This window comes from Carettochelys insculpta, chromosome 25 (genome assembly GCF_033958435.1).
Source record: "Carettochelys insculpta isolate YL-2023 chromosome 25, ASM3395843v1, whole genome shotgun sequence".
Classification (NCBI taxonomy): domain Eukaryota; kingdom Metazoa; phylum Chordata; order Testudines; family Carettochelyidae; genus Carettochelys; species Carettochelys insculpta.
The window spans coordinates 10,789,173-10,810,219 of record NC_134161.1 but is presented as its reverse complement, the minus strand read 5'-3'; the positions used below and the strand labels follow the sequence as shown (position 1 = coordinate 10,810,219).

Sequence of the window (21,047 nt, the reverse complement as noted above, 5' to 3'; positions counted from 1 at the left end):
AGGGGCAGGGCCAAGAGTGGAAAAGGCAGGGCCAAGGCAGCCAGCCCTCAATGCCGCCTGGACCGCAGCGCTGCCCCCATCCCACAACATGCACACTCCATGGCATTTCACAGGGGTCCAGGGGAAGCTGCCCCCTTTGCACACCCTATCAGCAGGCCTGTCCAGCGCTGAACACACACAGGGTATAGTAGCAGTTCAAGCAGTCCAGCGAGAGGTGGCATGCAAAGGAAACCAAGCAAAGAAAACCCTGGGTTATACCCAGGTTTCCTTCTTCATGTCACACCAAAGCCAGGATTAATTCTAAGCCAAGAACTGACCCTAGTGTTTTAACAGAGGTGGGGAGCCAGGCTGGGAGCTGTTGACTGTCTGCCTGTGTAGCCAGACATGAACCCCCCATTTGGCCTTTTCTTCTTCTCCCCAACCCCCACTGGGAGAGACAGAGAGAGAAATAAGCAGGGGAGACAGGTAGCCTTTGATGTCCTGGGAACGCAGGTGTGCTGTCTCGCCCAGCCTCTCTACTATACACAAAAACCAGACAGCGAATGGGCTAGCTAATGGCCGCCCTTCTGGCTGATCTCGGTAATTGACATGCCTTGATCACTTCCCCAGGAAGAATGGGGAACCCCCGCCCATCATCTCCAAAGGTGCCCAATTGTCCACAATTCACAAGTGCGAATTTAGCCTTGCACCTTCCCTGGGAAACCTGGGGTTCAAAACACATTCCTCCCAACTGGCCACTTCAGACCAGGAAGACGCGTACGTGACAAAAGCAGCATAAAGGAGCTTGACAGACCACCCCCTCTTTGAGTTTCAATCACCTACACCTGCTGGTCAGGTCTGAAGTTAACTCCCGAGACGGGGGGCGCTTGGTTCGTATCTACTTCTTCCCGAGGGATTGAGAGAAAGATTCTGGGTCACACTGGATCTCGGAGGCAGGGGTAAGAATTACACCTGCATTACACTTCTTTCCTATAGGAATTGAGGGAAAGACTCTGGTTCCACCAGGTCTAAAAGGCAGGGGGTGAAAATCACACCTGCAACTTGCCTTTCTTGTGTACACATTAATTGTATTCGTTTAAGCTAGCTAGTTTGTCTGAAACTTTTCTTCAGTTAAATTGTGTTGTTTCCCCTTTAAAAACTGCGAGTACTAACTTGTACTTTAATCATTTGTCTTAGTTAAATTGTTTCTATCTTCGTATAAATAAAAAGTAACTGTTAAAGCCTCTATAAGTGTAATTTTCCTCTTGCTGCTGTACCCGAACTAAACACAAACCAAAGAACCCAGCCTGCCCTGGCTGCTTAGCGTGGCTGCTGGTGTGGCATCACCCCCTTTGCCCCACCAGACCCTTAGCTGGCACCTGGGCGTCGGCTCACAGCCTGTCATCCTGAAAAGAGAGTTACTTACACCAGTCATTCCACAGAAACTCTGCTATGTGGAAGGAGCTAATGAAGGAAATGCAACAGGGTTGAAAGAAAGAGCAGAGACGGTCCTTTGCCATGAGCCCTGGGGGGTCAAAGGAGAAAATGGCAGCAGCCACAAGCAGCTCATTTTTTTTCCCTCTTCTGTGAGCAGGATAAATTTTGTTATGGGCACCGGGGCTTGTGCAGATTTTCACCACCAACAGAAACACACTGCCAGCTCTAGGCACTCGACTGATCAGCTGGGTAGCATTCGAATCTCTCCTGGGCAGCTGCCCTAGTGCTCAGCTTACAGGGAACACTGGTCACAACACCCCTGTTTAAGGGGGTAGAGAGAGAAGCCTGAGCAAAGTGCCCCTTAAATGGAAGCCCCTGGAAGGAAAAGGAGTTCCCCCTGAAAAGAGGATGGAGCAAAAGTCACCCACGTGATTCCCCGACCCAAGATCCCTGGTGCTACTTAGCTACAGCTCACTCCCACCCACAGTACCTGCAATGATGAATATCATTTTTCCCCCTCTTCCTTTTGCCGGTCTAGCAACCCAATCACCTGATTAGCTTCCAGCTCCTGTCTACCCCATCCCTGAAGCTTTAGAGAGAAAGGGGGAAAAAAAAAAAAAAAAAAAAATCCTGTTAGAAGGCGTCTGCTTTCCCCATGGCAAAAAGCGCAGAATGATGGCAGCATGGTCCTGCCATTGTCAGGAACTGCCCGGAGCTGGGCTTAATGGAAACACAAACCGTGAAGAATGAATTGTTGTTGGTCAAGGTTTAGGGACGTTTTTCCTCTATTTTCCTTCTTCCACGTCTGGATTAGAAAACAAAGATTGCAGCGACACGCAAGGCTGGAAACTAAACTAGCAGCACATTGCTGTTTGGCTGGGCTCTGTGGCCACACTGCTCTGATATTTGTGGGATTCTGGGTGGACACACCTGAAACAGGGCAATATGGGGCTGCCCACAGTGTTTTTAGCTCCACACTCACTGTCCAATATTTTAAAGTGCAGTCACTCTCTCCAAGCTGCTAACATCCAGCCATGAGTCACCAAGGTCACGTGACTGTGGTAGTGGCACCGTAACCCAGATTGGAAAGTAGGTTATCATAGGGAACTTGGTTTACCCACCCCCTCACCCCACCCCCATTTAATATCACGTCTTAGAAAATGCAATCAACAAGACCGCAGATCTCAAGGGATCAGAAATGGGCTATGGAGCCTTTCACTTCTAGGTCACTGGCTGAAATCCAGCCTGGCTTAGTAACCACCAAAAGCTGTTACCATCTGACAGCTGCAATGGGAACTAATATAAAACAAGTTGGTTTTGGTCCAGAGTTCGACCAAGGACCCATCACCTCAGAGCAACCACCACCCTAACTGCCCACCCCACTCCTCTTGTTGAGGAATCTTAAAGAGGTGAAGGACTTAACCGGCTGAGGAGACCAAATTCCCTACCTAATTTCCCACCAATCCTAAACTCGATCCTTCCAGACAACAGATGAAACTCTTTCTAAGGCTACATCTACACTACAGAAGTACTCCAGAATATCTTATCCTGGAGTTGTTATTCCATAATAAGCTATTCTGGTTTATCACCTTCATACTACAGGGAATTCCCAGAATAAGCAACACTTATTCTGAAATAGTGTGTCCATACACAATGAAGCCTAATTCGGATTAGAGCCCCTGGCAGCGCTGCTTCCAGGGGCTCTAATCCAAAATAATATGTTGACACAGCAGTTTTATTTCAAAATAAGATGTTCCAGAATAGTTTGTTTCACAATCGTCTCTGTTCCCTGTCTACACATCCCCTATTACAAAATGCGAGCTTTCCCCGGGGAATGAGGTTTAGCAGTTTCCAAACAAGCCAACTGCTACTGTGAAATGATTTCCAAACAGTGGTTGTGTTGTATAAGCGCTCACTATGTTCTTCCGAAACAGTGTTTGTTACTTTGAAATAACTTTGCCATGGAGACATACCCTAACTGAGCAACATATGGGATGTTTGTGCTGACACTGTCCCACCCCGCCTGGGTAGCGGTGAAGGGAGAAACACATCTGGCGCTGCCCATTTGACAGCTTTTACCAGCGCTCAATTTACTTCCAAAGAAAAAAACCCGCTACTTCTAAATGGAAGAAAACTGACCCAGGTTAGAATTCTGGCTCACAGAGCAAGAGCCCAGAAAGAGGGGAAAAGCAGAGGAGTTTATTCCAACCAAGGAACCGACTTGTTCTGAAGAGACGCTGAGCTCACCTGGAAACTTTAAATGACAAAGTGTAAGTTTGCATCTCTAAGACCCCTTTGAAAGGGAAAAAAAAAAAAAAGTGTGCGCGAACCTGAGGCCTGCTCTCCAGGGCTGTTTCTGATAGCTAGGAGCCTTGCAGTGAGGTTTGCATCCCTGGCAGGATAGAGCTGAAGTTGTGCTGCTACATACCCTCCCCCAAAAGCCGAGGTCAGCCCAGATGCCTCTGCAAGGGGTCCCTAAACGTTCACCCTTTCAGATAGGGAACTTCCTAGGGACAATTCCCCCGCTCTGGACCTTGCTTCTCCATGAGTTCATACACAAGAGAAGGCATTGACTGAGGTCTGCCAGCCAAAGGCAACTCCTTAGCGTACATTTACTTAGCATATGTTTATCCGCATCCTGAGTCTATTAGCCTTCAAGGGAAAGTCTTAGGCCCACAGGTTTGCTTGGCCTTGTAAAATAAAGGGCCACAGTCTTCTACAGTAGCAAGGCAAATCAACGCAATAACTGACCACCCTTTTCATCAGCGCATCTCAAAACCATTCACACAGGAGGTCAGTACCACTCATCCCATTTTGCTGATAGGGAAACTGAGGCACTGAGAAGCAAACAGACTTGCCCAAGGTTGCCCAGTTCACCGGGGCCAAGCTGGGAATAGCACCCAGGCCTCCTGAGTCCCAGGCCAGTTCTCCATCCCTACCTTGAACATCACTCTCGTATGCCCCAGACATAGGGATCATTAGCATCAAATGCCATAAACGGGGAAGCCTGTGAAGTCACCGGGAGAAACAGTCCTTGCCCAGTTTCTCTCTCTGATTTGTTTAGGTCAATTACTACTTTGTGTGTATTATTTTCAGGATGCCAACCCACCCGGAAGACAAGGCAGTATTAACAGGTTGTTATAAACATACATAAAAATATAAGCACACACTTGACAGGATGTGTCACAGCCCTACTTCCCACGCAGAACGAGACTGAATACAACTCATCGAGACACACTATTATTAGCTTTCATATCCATCAGCTATCATGTCCAATACCTTGGATGGCATTTTGAAAGGCTGGAGAATTTGGAACCAACAGCAATCTTTGCACCTAGACACGTTAAGAGGAGTGCAACCGTCAGCCTGAGGCTTTCAGTAATGCCCTTCACCATCATATCGGACCCCAATAAATCACATCTACATAGCACTGCCCATGACAGACATTTGCAATGGCGTTCTACACTCTCGCTCACTTGCTCCCAGCCACCAAAAATAGCAGTGCCCCAAATCACTGCTGGACTGTACCATCATTTAGACTAGTGTTTCTCAACCTTTTTTTTTTCCCCTCAATAAAACTACCCCTTTAAAAAAAAAGTATTAGTACCCCCATTAACTACAGGCTCTTAGAAACACAACTTATTTTTCTACCACTGCGACACAATTGTTTAAGCAACTTAATTATAACTGGTTGGTTGGAAGAAATTGCCCAGGCAATAAACTTGCCCGCCGACATATGACTGTGCAAAAAAGGATAAATAGAACAACAAAAGGAACATAAAATAAGTCCAATTTTTTTATTCATAAAAGAAGTTTGAGAAACACTGAGTTAATGTACCCTCTGCAAGAGCTCTGAGTACCACCCTCCTGAGGTACACGTACCACTGGTTGAGATCCACTCATTTATACTAGCACAGAGTAGGCACAACCTCTAACCTTCTGATCTGGTATTATTTGAGTGCCACTTTGCAATGGGAACAAATGCCCAGACAAGTTGCAAGGAAGTAGTGAATCAGGATCTGAGGATCCTGCAGACAAGTCTTGGGGCACTTTATAGGTGAGCTTATGCAAGCATTTCCTTGCCTTTGGTTCGAGTGGGAAAACTCCGCGATGAAGATGGGTCAAACTTTACACTTCAGAGCACATGGGGACAGGGGGTTGGAAAATGCTTCCCACATTGATGGGCAGCTAAGCAAGGGAATATTCCTAACATCCCTGCAGGGCATCAAGCTGTTTGCTAGGAATTGGTCCTTCATCTTCCTCAGAAGCATCAGCCACTGACATCCTACTGCACTTGATGCATCAACTATCTGATTCAGTATGGCAAATGCCAAGTACCATTGCATTCAACAAGGTAATGAAGCCAGTGACTGTGCCAGCCAGCCTCTTCTCATTAGACCCAGGAAGCTAGTGTGACTGGAGTCTCCTCCACCGCCCTCTGTCTGTCAGTCACATCACAGCCCCCCCTAAAAGTTACATCGGGAAAGAACAATGGATGCCATCTCCTTCACACTGCAGGGTACGGCCCACAGATCCCACAGGCCTCCCTGCCCCACTGGCTTCACTCACATTGCACTGTCAGGTAGGCAGAGGCGGAGGGTGAGCGGCCGAGACTGTTGCTGGGAATGCAAGTGTATTTTCCAGCATCGTCGGGTTTGACACGGAAGATGATCAGCGTTCCGTCAATCAGGATCCGGACCCTCAGCTTCAGGTCACTGTGGGGGGGACGGAGGGGGGAGGTGGGTGGATGAGAGAACAGAAGAGAAAAGGTGGGGAGGGGGAAAAACCTAGAACGAGGACTTGGCACGAGTTCCCCTCAGAGAGCAAAGGGAGCAGAATTCAGAAGCAGCCACCGGAGGTGGGTGGGGAGGCAGACAGAGCGAGCCCCAGTGCAGCAGAGCAATGCCTGGATGGGTGCAATGGCCCAGGGTGAGGCAGAGGGGTGCAGCTGAGCATCCCGCTGAGATCTGAGAGAGCTGCGCCCCACCCCCCTCTTGAAAGCCAGAGAACAAAGCCCTCCAAGGGGAGATTCTCTTCCCAGAGTGGACTGAGTGGGCCAAGAGCCGGGGTCGAGCTTACTTCTTGAAGTAGACATTCTGCTCCTCCCAGTACCAGGTGTAGGTCATGTTCCCTGGGTACGCCTCAGCCTGGCAGGTGAGCAGGGCATCCTGGGAGATGTTGACGGTGATGTTCTCTGGAGGGGAAACGATGAAGGGGGGTCCTGCAGGAGAACAAGCGAAAACCAGTTACCTCAGCAGCTGAAAAGCCTTGGCCACGAGCAGGGAAGAGGCAGCAGCTCTGTCCCCCACCCACACGGTGCAAACACCAGCAAGCCCCTCTGTGTGTACAATGGGCCTGGCTACTACAGGACAGGCCTTCAACCAAGAGTCTCTGCCAAAACAGAACCCGTTTGCAGATTCAAGTCCTTCAGACCGGGGCAACTCTGAGGAGCCCAGCCCCCTCTGCCAGACAGCATTAATGGGTGCCCAGCAGCATCCCTTCTAATTTTTTTCCACCCATGGGAAGAATCAATTTTGTTATGTGCACCAGTAGAAAAAAAAAAAAACACGCTGCTGGCTGCGGGTGCTCTGCTAACCAGCTGGGCAGCATCTGAATTTCTGCTGAGTGGCCAGCCAAGCGCTCAGCTTACGGGGAACACTGGTTCCCAGCCCTATCCCAGCAGAGGGCTCTGTCACTTTAATGCATGCAGGGAGTGCTGTAAGAGGTTCATGCAGTCACAGCAAGGGGCAGAGGGGTTGGCAGTGGGGACCAGAATAGGGTTAGGCTCCAGTGCAGCATAAGCTCTGACCTTGGTCTAGAATGGAGGACAGAGCTTCCAGCTAGCTGGTCTCCGGTGTCCTCCCGCCTCCCTGAAAGGGCGGTTTTAATCAGTCCCACAGGAAGAGCTCAGCGCATGAAACAGATGCTCAATATTCAGTCTCTGAGATCCCCTTCAGCGGGGCAAAGGGAAAGGAACGGAAGGGGGAGGAAGCAGGGACTACAGACAGCTTAACAAAGAACGCGCTGCCAATGTCATCCAGGCTAGTACCTGTCCTCCTACGGTCCCCAGGCCAACTGCACCAATGCAACTCACACCGAACCCTCTGTTCCTCTCTCTGCTTGCAGAGCTCAGCCCTGCGTATCGATTCTCCTTCACCCTCTTTCCAGGAACCAGCACAGGGGGTTTTAACACCACCTGTGGTGGAAGACTGTTACTCACAGTGAAGCCCAGGAATCAGGGCACCTGGGTTTTATTTCTTGCTCTGGGAGGATGTGCTGTCTAGTGGTTAGAGTATGCCCGGGCCTCAAGCTTAGATTCCTTTCCAGTTTTGCACCGAGTTTCCCAGTTGACCGTGGGCACCTCACTTCCTCTCACATTCCCTCCTCCACCCATTAACTACCTATGCACGCTGGGAGGAAGCAACCATAACCAGATGAACAACTTCTCCTTATCTGCAACAGCTAACATTTCTTAACAGGAGCTATTTGCCATGTGTAGATATGGCCCGTGGGGTTTTTAAAGGGGAAAAAACCCACACAGCAGGACAGCAGTAACGGGCCAGGAACACGAGACGAATTACTTCATTAATGTCTGCAAAGCGCTTTGAAGACTGAAACGAGCATGCAAATACAGAGCGTTAAGTGCTTCCATAGGCATGAAGTGGTAAATTCCCTTATCCTGAGGCAGAAGTTGACCAAATCAAAGGTTTATACAGTGCAAGGAAGCAGGGTTGCAATGAAGACGAGACCCAGCAGGTGCCAATTTTACTCTGCACAGCATTTTCTGACTTTTGGCAAGCCTTCCCACGCTTCCTTAAAAAATAAATCATCAGAGCCTCTCTGTTAATCAGGACAGCTGCTTCATCAAAAAGACAGGCCATCCACTGGGGTATCCCAATCAAGTGGATTTTGCTGTAATATAAATGGGATGCAGAACTGTTAGGTGCTAACACAGCAGATGTTTGCCACGTAGGCACACGCGTGTGCGTGAAGTCCAAAGGGGACTCTGGGCTCCTCCACGGTGCCAGCCCAGCCGCTATTAATAAAGAAAGCATTTGGAGCCGCCAGGGAAATGATTCCTGTGTTGCTGTGGGATTCCACATCTCCCCAGACCAGGGAGTCGAGGACTGAAATGGGGGCTCACAAGCATTTTCAACCTGTGGATCACAGCCTAAGGGGGAATTGTCTCGTGGATGTCAGAGCCGTGACTGCACACGGGAATGGCTCGTCTCATTTACTGGTGATCACATGACATCCCTCTGGCAACGACAGCAACTGCTTCTGGAAACAGAAGTATTTATCTTCAGCTTCTTCTAATGCAATTCTAACAGCTGTAAATGCGAAAGCAAGCCCCACATGACCAGCCTGCTCAGCATGGACCCCCAGCAATGGGCTTCAAAGAGCCCCATTTCAGCAGAGGTAACGTGCAGCTACTGAAATGCCTAGAAGCCTGGCTGGCCTGACATAACAAACAAGGCACTGCACAAAGTCGAAAACGGAATGTGGGTGGCACCAGCTGCTCCCCCCATAAACAAGGAGGCTTGTTCTAAGTCACAAGCAGAGTTATGTCACATGCTCCACCAAAATTAACACCCCCGCTTTCTGCGAAGCCAAATGACCAATGCTGCAGAATTGTGGGAGTGTTGTGTAATTTCTGGCCAAGTTGCAGGTTGCCATCAAACGAATATTTGCGGGGCAGTCCTAACTTTGACACCATCAAGCCTAATAAACCCAGTTTCCGAACACGTTGACCACTTAAGACACTCCTAACGTCATCACCTCCTCCCCACACCATGCTTCTCCAGAGGCCTGAAAGCCATTTAGAAAAGTAGGCAAGTGTCATTTTCCCCATTTTAAAAGCAGGGAAACTGAGGCACAGAGAGATGTGACCTTCCCAAGGTCACAGAACACTAGAACTGGAAGGCAACAGAAGAGCCTGGTATCAGAGATCATCAAGTCCAGTCCCCTGCCCTCATAGCAGAACCACGCTTCATCTCGATCATCCTGTTAAATATGTACCTAACATTTTATTTATCACACAGGGAGCGAGTGATAGCACCACGAACTACAGCTTCCTGGTGCTCAGCCCCAGAGCCAAATTCACTTAACTGCCTCCCCAGAGAGTCTGGGACAGCGGCAGGGCAGCCCTGTGCCACAGGATAGTTCAGAGGACACCCGCTGAGTAAAAGGAGGGAAGACATGGGTGTATGCACCACAGCATGTGCCCTCAAGGCCCATCACAGGTTCCTGATGCAGCCAACAGCCCTGTCCTCCTGCCGCGAGGCTCTTGTCAAAGGTGTAGGAAGGTGCATGAGCTCTTTCTTTGCCTGCCTTGCTTTGATCAGTCAAACTGGCAGCCTTCAATGTTATTTAAGCATCTGGGGTTTGGGCTTCCATTTCCTTGTTTATTTATTGATGGCATTTTTAATGGAAGGTTGGGAGCAGGCCACATCTCTCTGCATGGGCCAAACAACAGGCCAACTCCATCCCGACACAAGAGCGGCACATTCCCTTCCCCTTATGCCATACAGGCCTCGACAGCAGAGTAGGGGCTCTTGTGTATGTACTGCACCTAGCACGAGAAGGCTCAACCTGCCTGTGCACCTTAGGCATTACTGCAAGATCATAACATAACAGACTGCATGGGATGATAATACCCGGCTCTTCTACTGCCATTTTCACCAGCAGGGCTCAGACCATTTCCACGGAGTTTTAGGCATAGGATCTCGAGGCACTTTATAAACATTAACTTGCTTTGCCACCCCCAATGCACATAGGATAGCAAAGCTGGGAGAGCACTACTTGTACTTGTTAGGGAGAACCTGGAATAAAACCCAGAAATCTCCACTCCCAATCCCCTGCTCTAACCACTAGCTCATGCTGTTGTGCATTGGATCACTTGGAATACATTTAAAAGGCCAATGCAAAGCCAGGAACAAAACCCTGTGCTCTTACTGGCTGCTACATTAGTCTTCAGCCTCCAAGGAAAGAAAAAAAAGAAAATCCCACGCTACCACCAGAATCTGTCTGTATCAGCAACAGGCAGCTGAAAGCAATCAGTGGCTACAAGCCATACTGATGGATGGGCTTTCCCTGGCAGCATGTGACTGGCTCCTTTAAACTCCCATAAGTCCTGTAGCCTGTCAGTAACTGACAAGGCTCTCGAGTGCCAGTTCTAAGGGCTCTCCATTCCCAACCCGCTGCCTGGAGATGCCCTCATTGCACGGTTCAGTGCGGCTGAGGCACGGCGCTCGGAATCCCGGGAGGGGAATTACCTTGTACGAGCAGGCGAGTGGTGTGCATCGCCTCCCCCTGGATGCTGTAAGCCCGGCATGTGTAGGCGCCTCTGTCTTCCCGACTTATCGCTACCACAGTCAGACTCCCATCGCTCACCTGGACCAAGCAGAAGGGAGACACGTCAGCACACGGGGTAAGGCCCATTCACGGCACCTATCCCCATCCAAGAGCCTCATGTCGGAAACCAGGCAAACTCATGCATGCATGCGCTGCCGGCTGCTCCGGGTCGTCTCTTGCCAATCCCCCTGCCTTCGGCAATGCACTGGTGAGGAGAGGTCGCAGGAGGCCAGGCCTGGGTAAGGGCTGAGTGAGGGTCTGTGGACAGAGCAGCACAGAGAGAGCTCGGGGCCTAGGTTCTCACCCCAAGAAATGTCAGCATGGCCAGCTCCCCTCTCCTTAGGGCATCGGAAGAGCCCAACACACTACTGTCCTGCACCTGTTCACAGCAGGTCCTCTGACGCCACGGCAGTGAGTCCTTCCCATCTGCCACGCCAACGCCAGACTGTCGCAGCACCAGCTTAGAGGCCTGCCATGCCGGGCTGCCCCAGCTGAAGGAGGCCGAGAACACGTCAGCCAGAATGCGTCCGTTGGGCTTTCCATACGGCCACCCGCAAAGCGCTGTGCATCACCCCCGCCGTGTTACTGCTCTGGAAGCTGAGGCCCAGGGACTTGTTCCAGGCCACACTGGGATGCAGACCGATCTGGGAAACACGCCCGACTCCCAGCCTCCTGCCCTAACCCTTGGGCCATGCTGTCTCCAGGCAGGCTGGCCTCTCATTCCCAGAGATGGTCTCCTCAGGACCAAGCTTGAGTGACCCATTGGTGCTGCGCTGGCCACAGGGAGTCACACACTGTCAGCCTCCAGGGCCATTACAAATCCCCAAGGGGCCAAGCTCTCCGCTGGTGTCACTCCACTGCAGAGCATCTGGGCCAGCAAGCCCCTGCCTGACTAACACTGGGACCCGAGCTGCTGTACGCCAGCCACGGACTCCTTCCCTTTCAGCAGCTGCTGCCTCTGCTTGACGCTCACTGGAGTCAATGGCATTCTCCCCAGGTGGTACCACCACCGCCTCCTGCCCTCCCCTCCCTCCTCACCTCCACCTCAGGGTGAGAGCTGCTCCAGCCCTCCACACATTCCCCCGCATTACAGCAAGCACGTGAGAGACTGCGGACGGAGGAACCGCTGGAGTGCTCAGCAGGGGGTGAGATGTGACACGATCTCTCACTCACACACATGCATGCCCAAGCAGCCCCTTTCAACTGCCCACCCTCCCCTTCTTCCTCCAGGCAGGCACATTAGCGGGAACCTGTCCCACAGGGCTGCCATGCAATTGACAATGTTGGAGAGAGCATGATCAGACCTGCTCAGTTCCCCGCTCTCCTCCTTAGCCTGGCTTAGCCTGATAGCAGAGGCCTGGGGCCAGTGGGCTGCAGGGTGAGTGGTGGGTTCCCCATCAAGGGCACCTCCCTCTGGACACTGGGGAATCAGCAGAGGACGGATATGGCTATGCAGGAGGATGGGAGGGAAGTGACCCAGAGAAATCACCCCACCCATCCAAGCCCCCGCCCCAAAGCTTATTCTAGCTCATCCTTTTCTTTCCATTAGTAACAAATTATTCCTAATGACGCTCATTAGTGCCTGTGCTGATTCCAATGCCTGATTTGCCAATTACAGCGGTATGGAAACCCTGGCTGGGCTGCAGCTCAGAGGCTTCCAGGGAGACACCCGGGATCTCCTAAAGGGTGGAAGTGATGAGGGGAAGGGAAGAAATCTTCCTAGTTCCTCCTGTTCAGTCAAGGGAACCCCCCCCCGCAGCAAACGTGCACCCTTCCCCACCAGCAGTCCACGCACGGCCCGAAATCCCACCCTGGCCACAAGGGCATGGAAAGTGGCCCAAAATCCACACGCTGCACGAGCCAAGTCTGCTCCCAACGGGCTTGGCCCACGCCTCCCCGCAGTGAGCACAGAACTACATGGCACCCGCGGCTGGGACAGGCCTTGCAGTGCATCAGAGCCTGGGTTTCAGACCAGGGCAGCCGGTCCCCTCCCCCAGAGCAGGTTCAGAAGGGACTCGCACCTCCAGCCCTTGCATGGAGATCAGAGCCACGCCTGGCCCAGGAAGGAAAAGTCAGCACTGAGGGGAGAGATGAAGCAGCAACAACACAGTCAGGACTGCAGGGCAGGGGTGGTGCCTCAGGACAGAGTGGGCAGGCTTGGAGGGCTGAGCTGAGGTCCCAGTGACTGCCCCCCTACATTTCCACACACTCCGGATCTCTAACCCCCATTTTATAGGGAACTGGGACACAAAAGGAGAGGGGAGAGGAGACAGAGACACTGAGCAGGCTGTGGCAATGCACAAATATATTGCTGGATCCAGTATTTGCCTGGCCCCAGCCAAATCCTCGATCCCAGATAAATAAGGGCAAAGGGCCTGGCTCTCCTCTCTCCCACACCAAGGAGTTACTCCTGATTCACAGCAAGGTAACAAGTGAAGGATCAGGCCGGGAGTGTCCAGCCACAGTGGGTTTCCCAAGGACCTCCTGTGACCCCACCCTGGGGGAAGGAAACCCAAACAGTTCCCATGAGCTCCATTCTGCAAGGCCTCTCATATGCAGAGAAACCTCCAAGAGGCCCAGGAAGCTCTCGAGTGCCTGGCCCCTTCTGGGTGGCCAGAAGGATGATGGGAAAGAGCAGAGCCTGGTGAGAGGGTTCAGGAAAAAAAAAAAGCCAGAAAAGCAGGTGCATGTGTGGCAGGCAGGGTGTAGCAGCCCCACTTTACAGGGCCCTGGCCGGCAGGAGAAAGTCATTGCAAGGGGACATGAGGGCACGTGGGTCCGTTGCGGACACCTGCATGCCACAGACAGGAGAAACTGAGTCTCAAAAGGCAGCCAGGAAACAACTGAGGCAGGTGGAGGGAAATGCTAAGGCAGCACAAACAGCTCGAGCCACCGGCTGTTTCAGCAGCAACCATAACCCTCCTGAAGAGGCCTTGGCTTTGCTTCCTTCTGGGATCTTCTGTACAGCTGGAGCCCAATCTGACCTTGAGAGCATCTCTCAGGAGAGCAAGGGCAGCCTTCTCCCTCAGCCCCCAGCAGACGGAGCCACGAGTCTTATGTAGGAAGGCGCTTCCTTGGCACTGAGGCTGAGCCCATGCAAACTCACTGCAGTCATGACACACCCAACTGGTCCTCCAGAACAGTGTTTCCCAAATGGGGTTCTACGGAACCCGGCTCCATGAGAAAATTCCATTACAACAGCTGACTCCTCTGTGTTTCCCTGCGCTGCCTCCACCCCAACAGGACAACTAAACTGAATTGGTACAACAGACGGCAGTGTGGCAGGAGGGATCTGGCCATTAAACCAATTGAATGTAGGTCTATTATTTGGGGCAGAGAGCCCCTCACTCACCCCGCTACCCAAGCGGCCACACCCTCCAGCGGGTGCACCTCGGCTCACCCCCACCAGCAGAACACCTCCATGCCAGCCTTCCTTCTGCTGGGCGCATGTGGCCACCTGGTGTAGGCTCCCCAGCCAGCACCACAGAAGGGTTAGTCCCGGGGGCTGGTTTGGGGCTGAGGTGGGTTAAGCCTGGGGATGGGGGGACAGGTTTGAGGCTGAGAGGGGTTCAGCCTGGGGATGGGGGGTGTAAGCCTTGGGGATAAGAGGGTAGATTGGGGTCTGAGGCAGGCAAAGGCTGGAGACGGAGGGCAGGTTTGGGGGCCAAGTGGGGCGTAGAGCCTGGGAACGGGATCCTGCAACATTCCTTCAAGTTTAAAAGGGTTCCATGGGAAACACTGCTCCAGAGGAGTCAGTGGTCATCATTTACAGCAGCAAGCCAGGCCATGCACTTACCTGGTATTTCCCACTGGCGCTGATCAGGTTCCCCTCTCTCAGCCAGGTGACAATGGGTTTGGGGTTCCCAAAAGCCATGCAGGTCAGGGTGATGCTGCTGCCCTCCTTCGCCTCGACGTACTGGGGGGGAGTTTCCGTGAAGGTTGGGGGAGCTGCAGGGGAGACACAGACAGACAATGCTGCGTTCTGCAGAACACCACACCATCAGTCAACAGATCACGGCCACATGCTGCGCATCGAGCTAGCTGGGATGTTAGGCTTACATGTGGCCTTCCCGCAGTGCCGACACACTGCGGCCAGCAGCCCCAGACTGAAACCTTTGGAACGAGTCAGTCAGCTGAAGCCAAAGACGGCAGGTGACTCAGCTGCACGCGCTGAATCCAGTCAGTTACCCTGGTTGGAAGTTCAGAATAAAAGCACAAAACCAGCCGGGAGTCTCCTGTCCCTATTAAGTAACAGCCATCCCTAGCCGGTCCAGTGCTCCCTCCATCAGAGGGTCTCGGCACAAGGCAACAACAGCAAGGCCAACATTTGCCAATCAAAAAAAAAAAAAAAATCCAGCCACCAATTTCAAATAACTGTTCTTAGTCAGGATTGTGTTCAAAGGCATTGGGCACCACTGTTCCCTGTGAGCAGCCACCTGGGGGAAATTCAAACACCACCTAGCAGATTAGCAGAGCGTCGGCAAACGAGGTTTTTTGGGTTCTTTTGCTGGTGCACATTCACACAGGCCTCAGTGTGCACAGAAATTTATTCTGCATGTAGATGGAAAAAACTGGAGGGAATGTTGCTGAGCACCTGTCGCTCCTTTCTGCTGCCTGTTCAAGGATGTGGGGGAGCTTAGCCTGTCTGGGCATCACCCCCAGCAGAGATGATGACGACACTCAAATGGAGCCCACTCTTGGAAGCACTGACCTAACTGCTGAAGCAGCCCAACCCCCTGCGAAGCAGACAACAGGCACAGCAAGGGAATGAGACCGGCTCCACGTCCGTGATTAGTGCTAGAGCCCCAGCTCCTTCCTGCCAGTATGGGTGCCACCCCATTTACCGTTCCAGCTCCTTTTCCCATTATGCATTAACTTGCTCCTGTCACAACACATGAAAACACTGCACTGCAGAGAGCAAGTCTCCTTCCCATTCAAGAGGCTGGCAGCATCACAGCACGCCCCTAATTATCAGGAGTGCTTAAATCCCACTTTCTCGAGAGACACGTTGGCAAGTTTATCTAAGCTGAAAAGGAGGAGATGTGGTTTCCCCCCAAATCGTTATTTTTTCCTGAAGAAAACTCAGTGAGCTAACGTGCTCCAGACGGAGTAAAACCCTCCATTTAAGAGACGTCCGCTTATGCTGTACAGCCTGGCCTAGAGGATTAGGATGATTATTTCTGTTATGAAATTCCCACCCCCACCCCTCTGTGCTCAGCACTGTACAGAAGACAGTGCAACACAAGTTCCTGGGGCCACCGCGCACACAGCCAGCACAAAACTCCAGGGTACTCAGATGTGCCCCCTTTGCGGGGCACTAGTGGGGAAAGAAAGAGGGAAGGATCTCCTCAAAACACAGACCTGCAAGGGAGGGGAAGGGGTCACTTGTCCCTGCACATTTCCAAGGCTCGTGGCTTCACCCCTGGAAGGGGAGAGGCTGGGGAAGAGTCCCACGGGAAGGAGCCATACCAAGGGGAAGGAAGAATTGCCCTGTGCCATAGGAAGGCAGCAAGTGTTCCGCGCAGGAGAGGAAGCAGGAGGGAATCCGGCCCTATGGCTGATACTGCGGGGAAGGTCCCGCAACCGCTTCTGGTGTCAACACAGCTTGCAAGAGCCATTCCTAAGTACACACATCCCCTGCACTACTGCACGCACATGGACAGCACAAAAGTCTTCAGGGAAGCACATCCACCAGGCTCTCCACACACATGTACAGCATCCACAGACACGCCAACCCCCTACCCACAGGCCTAGAGCTGCGCTGGGACAGAGGGGAAGTGTCTCTAAAAAGGGGGTGCAGGAAAGCGTTTCCTGTAAGCAACGCGCTTGGGCAGCCACCCAGGAGAGATTCAAATACTGTCCGGAGCATTAGCAGACCACCCACAGACTGCAACATGTGTTCTGCCTGGTGGTCCACGTCCCTCAGTGCTGATAAAATTTATTCCACACAGTGGAACGAGCGAGAGGGAACACTGGTGCAGGAGGCAAGCCCTTCCCCAGAGGTCACAACCACAGCCACTGCAGGGCCCCCTTCACAAAGAGCACAAGGCTCCAGCCTGCTCCATCACCACACATGCTCCTCAGCCTACGCTCCTCACCGGCCCCTGCAAGGACTCGGCTGATTTACAAGTACAGCAGAGGGGGAAGCGCGCACAGTTGTTTTGATTAAAGCTCCGTCCTGTCTGGATCATCTGCTTCCTGGTGACTCAGTCTCCCTTTCTTGAATTAATAACTGAGTCAATCTCAACTCGGCTGGGATCCTGGATTGCTCCCTACTGAGGCCTGGAAAACATGCCTGCCTATGTCCAAAACTCCTCTCGCTTCCTGCCCGAAGCCAAGTCACCAGGCCTGCCAGGGCCTTCACAAATGAGGGAGGAGAGCGGACGTGTTTGGGGGTGAGGAGGGAGAGTAAATTAGAAGAAAAGGAAAATGCAGGCACAAGTATCACTATGATCTTCCTGCTCTATGGGGCTGGGGAACAGGCTCCCCAAGGGAAGCCCCATATCTGGGAACTGGATTGGACAAAGCACCAGAGAAGGGATTGGAAGGAGCAATCCTGCATCAGCCAAGGGCGAGTGGAACAGGAAGTGCTCACCTTTGAAGTGTGTCAACAACTCACCTTGACCCAAAAGGGACCTGCCAGCTCTCCCTTCTATGCTCCTTAAGTCATGGGCACGCACGCACACACCCCTCTCTTGCTGCCCAGGAGAGATTCAGGGGCCACACAGCTCATTAGCGGACAGCTGCCCGCAGCTGGCAGCACATGTTTCTTCTATACATGGTGCACATATGCACATGCCATGGTGCACGTAACCAAATTTATTCCACCCATAGATGGAAAGAAAATTAAAAGCAACATTGCTCCCAGGGCACAGGATCCTGATCCAGAAGGAGGCTCTGCCCTTTGATGAGGTACAGGCAAATTAAACTGAGGTCCTGAGGTCCCTATGTTGCTTGCCACAGGAGCACACACCTGGGGTTTTTAACCCAAGCGAAGAGTTTCATCAGACAGAAGCAGCTTTTCCCCCCACTCATTGCTGCTGGGAGCCTCAGCTTCCAGAAGAGATATAACAGTGAAATCGCCCCACACATGCCTTTAAGGATCCCAAGAGGAGGGGTTAATGCCAGCTCCTTGCTAGCCGATAGCGTCTTGGCAATGGGACGTTTCAGCCTTCTCTACTTTTTGCCCTTCGTATCGAAGTGCAGTGCTGCTGCGCACTGTTCAACAGCTGTCCTGCTCCGGCTCCAGAGGTAGGAAAAGCCTCCCCCTTCGATGGCCCCGGCCAACTCGCCAGGGCAGTGCAAAGCTTACCCAGCTAACACCAACAAAGCACTGGCAGTTCTCGGCTGGGAAGTGCTACAGCAGGGCAAAGCAAAGTATCACTGCACAGGAGACGTGCGAGCTTATTTGCTCCTGCGGGTACTCATTTATCCCAGTTGCAGCACGGCCAGCTATTATCCCACAGCTATGGCCAGATCGGCCCAGCCCTGTAAATCCTGACCCATAGCACTACCTGCTATGCCAGTGCAAGGCTTCCCACACGGGTCTTACAAACAGACTTTGAGCCTATCCCTGCTAATTGCACAATGCAACGCCCCTCCCCTCACTTGGCACTGCTAATCCTGACCTCCTGCAACCAACGGCAAAGGCTGGAAGCTCTTGATGGGTTTCTTTTATACATGTTGCTTAACACACCCTGATATCCACCTGCTCAGGTGCTCAGCCTGTGCCAGGGCCTCGCTGCTGCACCAGAACACACACTGGTGGAGCCATCTTCACTCGCAGCGTCATACAGCACATTCTGTTCCCAAACATCTTGCTCATGGCATTACACGCAAGTTCAGAGACCACAAGCAGAAGGAGAGAGACAGAGATTTTTAAAGAGGAACTCTGGCAATGAATACAGAACAAGCCAGGGCCGAAAAAGGACCAGATTCTGATCCTCTGACACATGCTCCATCTAAAGTTCTGTGGAAGCCAATGAAATTAGTCACCGAGTAAGCGCTATCGGGCACGAGTAGGAAGACCACAAATCTGTAATCCCCATTCCCCCACTTCCTCTTTACCTTGCTCCCCAGGGATCCCTCCGGCTCCAATTAAATACAGTAATGAACGGAAGCACATTGCTTATCCAAGTCCTTTCTTCCCAGTCAGATTCTCAGTCTCAATGGTTGGCGTATTATTCCAGTTGAAAGCACGGAGCCCAAGGAAGGAGCTGTGCGCTCCAACTTGCAGGCTGTCAGCCCCACTCTCTGCAACCAAACCAAGCACCTATACATGCCCCCAAGAGAACGCGTGTCAAACTCCAAGTGTGCTGTCTCGGCTCAGGCTCAGAGTGGGTCTACGGAAATGGGACCCACCAAACCACAATCAGTTTTAATTAAGTTCAGCTGCATGGGTGCAACTTCTGCATAAACACACCGAACTCTCTTTGCAGCCAATCCAAGTGACATCAGCAACCACCCACTCTCCACCCCCCCACGTGCAAACAGACTGACACACACCCAGGCACGATGCCACAAGTGCCGCTCAAGTGATTGTCAGCACAACAGGTGCCACTTGTGTGTTGGCGAGGTCTCAGGGCAATCTCTACACAGGCAGCTCCTCTCTCCTTCAGGGGGACTCCGATTCCTGTGTCTCAGTTTGGAAACAGTGCCCTGCTGCATGCTGGGGGAGTGCTTGGGTAATGCCTGTGCATGCGGTGCACCTGACGGAGGAGGGCAGGGAGGCAATGCAGGAGTATTAGCAAGAGAAAAACTGTCTGCAGGCAGATTTGAACTTCAGACCTCTGGAGTTTAGTAGATGAGCAGCTACTGCATGAGCCGAAAGCTGGGGGCCGCTTAGCTAAGGCAGCCGAGTGGGCGCATTATTCTCCCTGTAAGTGTTGGTGCCACGACATGTGACATCACACCACAGCCAGCAGGTTCACGGGTTACAGGTGCAGGGTTGGGAACCACGCATCCAGATTCCCCCATCCACTCAGCGGGACACTGCCGCCTCCTCGTCGGATCGACTCGTGAGAAAAAGAGTGACGAAAACCCACCTCGCTTGCAGACCTCCAGCCCTGGCCTGGCCCCCCCTTCCCCCAGCTATTGGGTGGGGACAAAGCAAACCCATCCGAGAGATGGATTGGACAAGAGCGTGCTCGAAAGGAGGGAGACCAAGGCAGAGAGGGAAGCCGCCATGTGCCAGTGTCTCACCTTCGCTGGTTTTCCTCTTGTTTACACAGACTGTACTCCTGCAGCCCTTCTCTGCCCCTCGCCCCCTTTGCAGCTGTACCAAATGCACGGAAAGCCACAAACCACACTTGTCCTGCTCACGATCCCTGGATCCTGCCACAGAGCGCCCGCGTGGAAGGCTAGGCCTGCCCCCAGCTGGGCTTGGCTTCCCCACAGAGCAGCGTAGAGTGATGCTGACCCAGCTCCTGCCTGCCTCTGTCCCTGTCCGCCTCACCACGACCCACAGAGGAAAGCTGAAGAGAGCGTGTGGGGTAATGGGTTTACTTCCCGCAATGCTCTACACAGCCTGCGTTATCCTGGACAAGTCCCTTCATCCCCTGGGTCCCCACCTGTCACGTGGGGGGTGCTGAGCTTCCTTAGCTCACAGCAGGGGTGCGAAGCTACGGCAGGACAATACTCAGATACCAGAGCAGGGCCGGCACCCTAAACAGACAGCACTGTGTCTAGCCCTCGGCCACGACAATCCAAGAGTGGCCTTCCTCCTTTCCGGCCCCTTCCCACATATTCCCAGTCACCACACAACGAGCAGGTAACAACCTGCCTCGAGCTGAGCAGAGCAGGGCAGGGCCAGAACCTGGGTGGGAGACCTGACAACATGGGGCTTTTCCCTCAGAGCCGGACTGATGCACTGTGGTCATTGAAGAGCTCTGGTCAACATGAGAAGGTGTAGGGGTGTCAGCGCTGGTGTCCTGATGGAATTACATCCCACTGCCCCATCTGCCTCTGCAGTTTGGCTGGGAGTATGAAACTCTGCTTCAGTTCCCCAACAGCTGTCCAAGCAGTACTGGTAAACAGCTGCCGTGTTCCACTCCAGAGGTGGCTGCACTTCAGTGCTGGATATAGGGTTCCTTCCGCTTTGCAGACTTGACCTATTCTACAGGTGTCTTTGTGAGGCTTTACTTCATCTGGGAAAGGCGTGAAGGCCCTCCGGGCATTACTCCTCCATCATCTCCCCTCCTTCCTCTGATCCACTCCTCCCTCCCCACCCCAAAGTCTCCATCCGAGATATTCTCGGACCCCAGCCGCTGCAGTTTTGG

General features: G+C 52.6%; 1 protein-coding gene across 3 annotated transcripts in view; it reads right to left on the bottom strand.

Annotated features, from left to right (window-relative positions):
• The window catches only part of IGSF9B (immunoglobulin superfamily member 9B), a 105,009-nt gene that overhangs the window by 53,708 nt on the left and 30,254 nt on the right, over positions 1 to 21,047 (bottom strand). For all 3 annotated transcript variants that reach the window (XM_074976952.1, XM_074976953.1, XM_074976951.1), the window contains exons 4-7: positions 14,567 to 14,718; positions 10,692 to 10,809; positions 6,496 to 6,637; positions 5,986 to 6,131 (exon numbers count right to left, since the gene is read on the bottom strand). In XM_074976952.1, the coding sequence (XP_074833053.1) occupies positions 5,986 to 6,131; positions 6,496 to 6,637; positions 10,692 to 10,809; positions 14,567 to 14,718 (558 nt within the window). The remainder of the gene's footprint in view (positions 1 to 5,985; positions 6,132 to 6,495; positions 6,638 to 10,691; positions 10,810 to 14,566; positions 14,719 to 21,047) is intronic.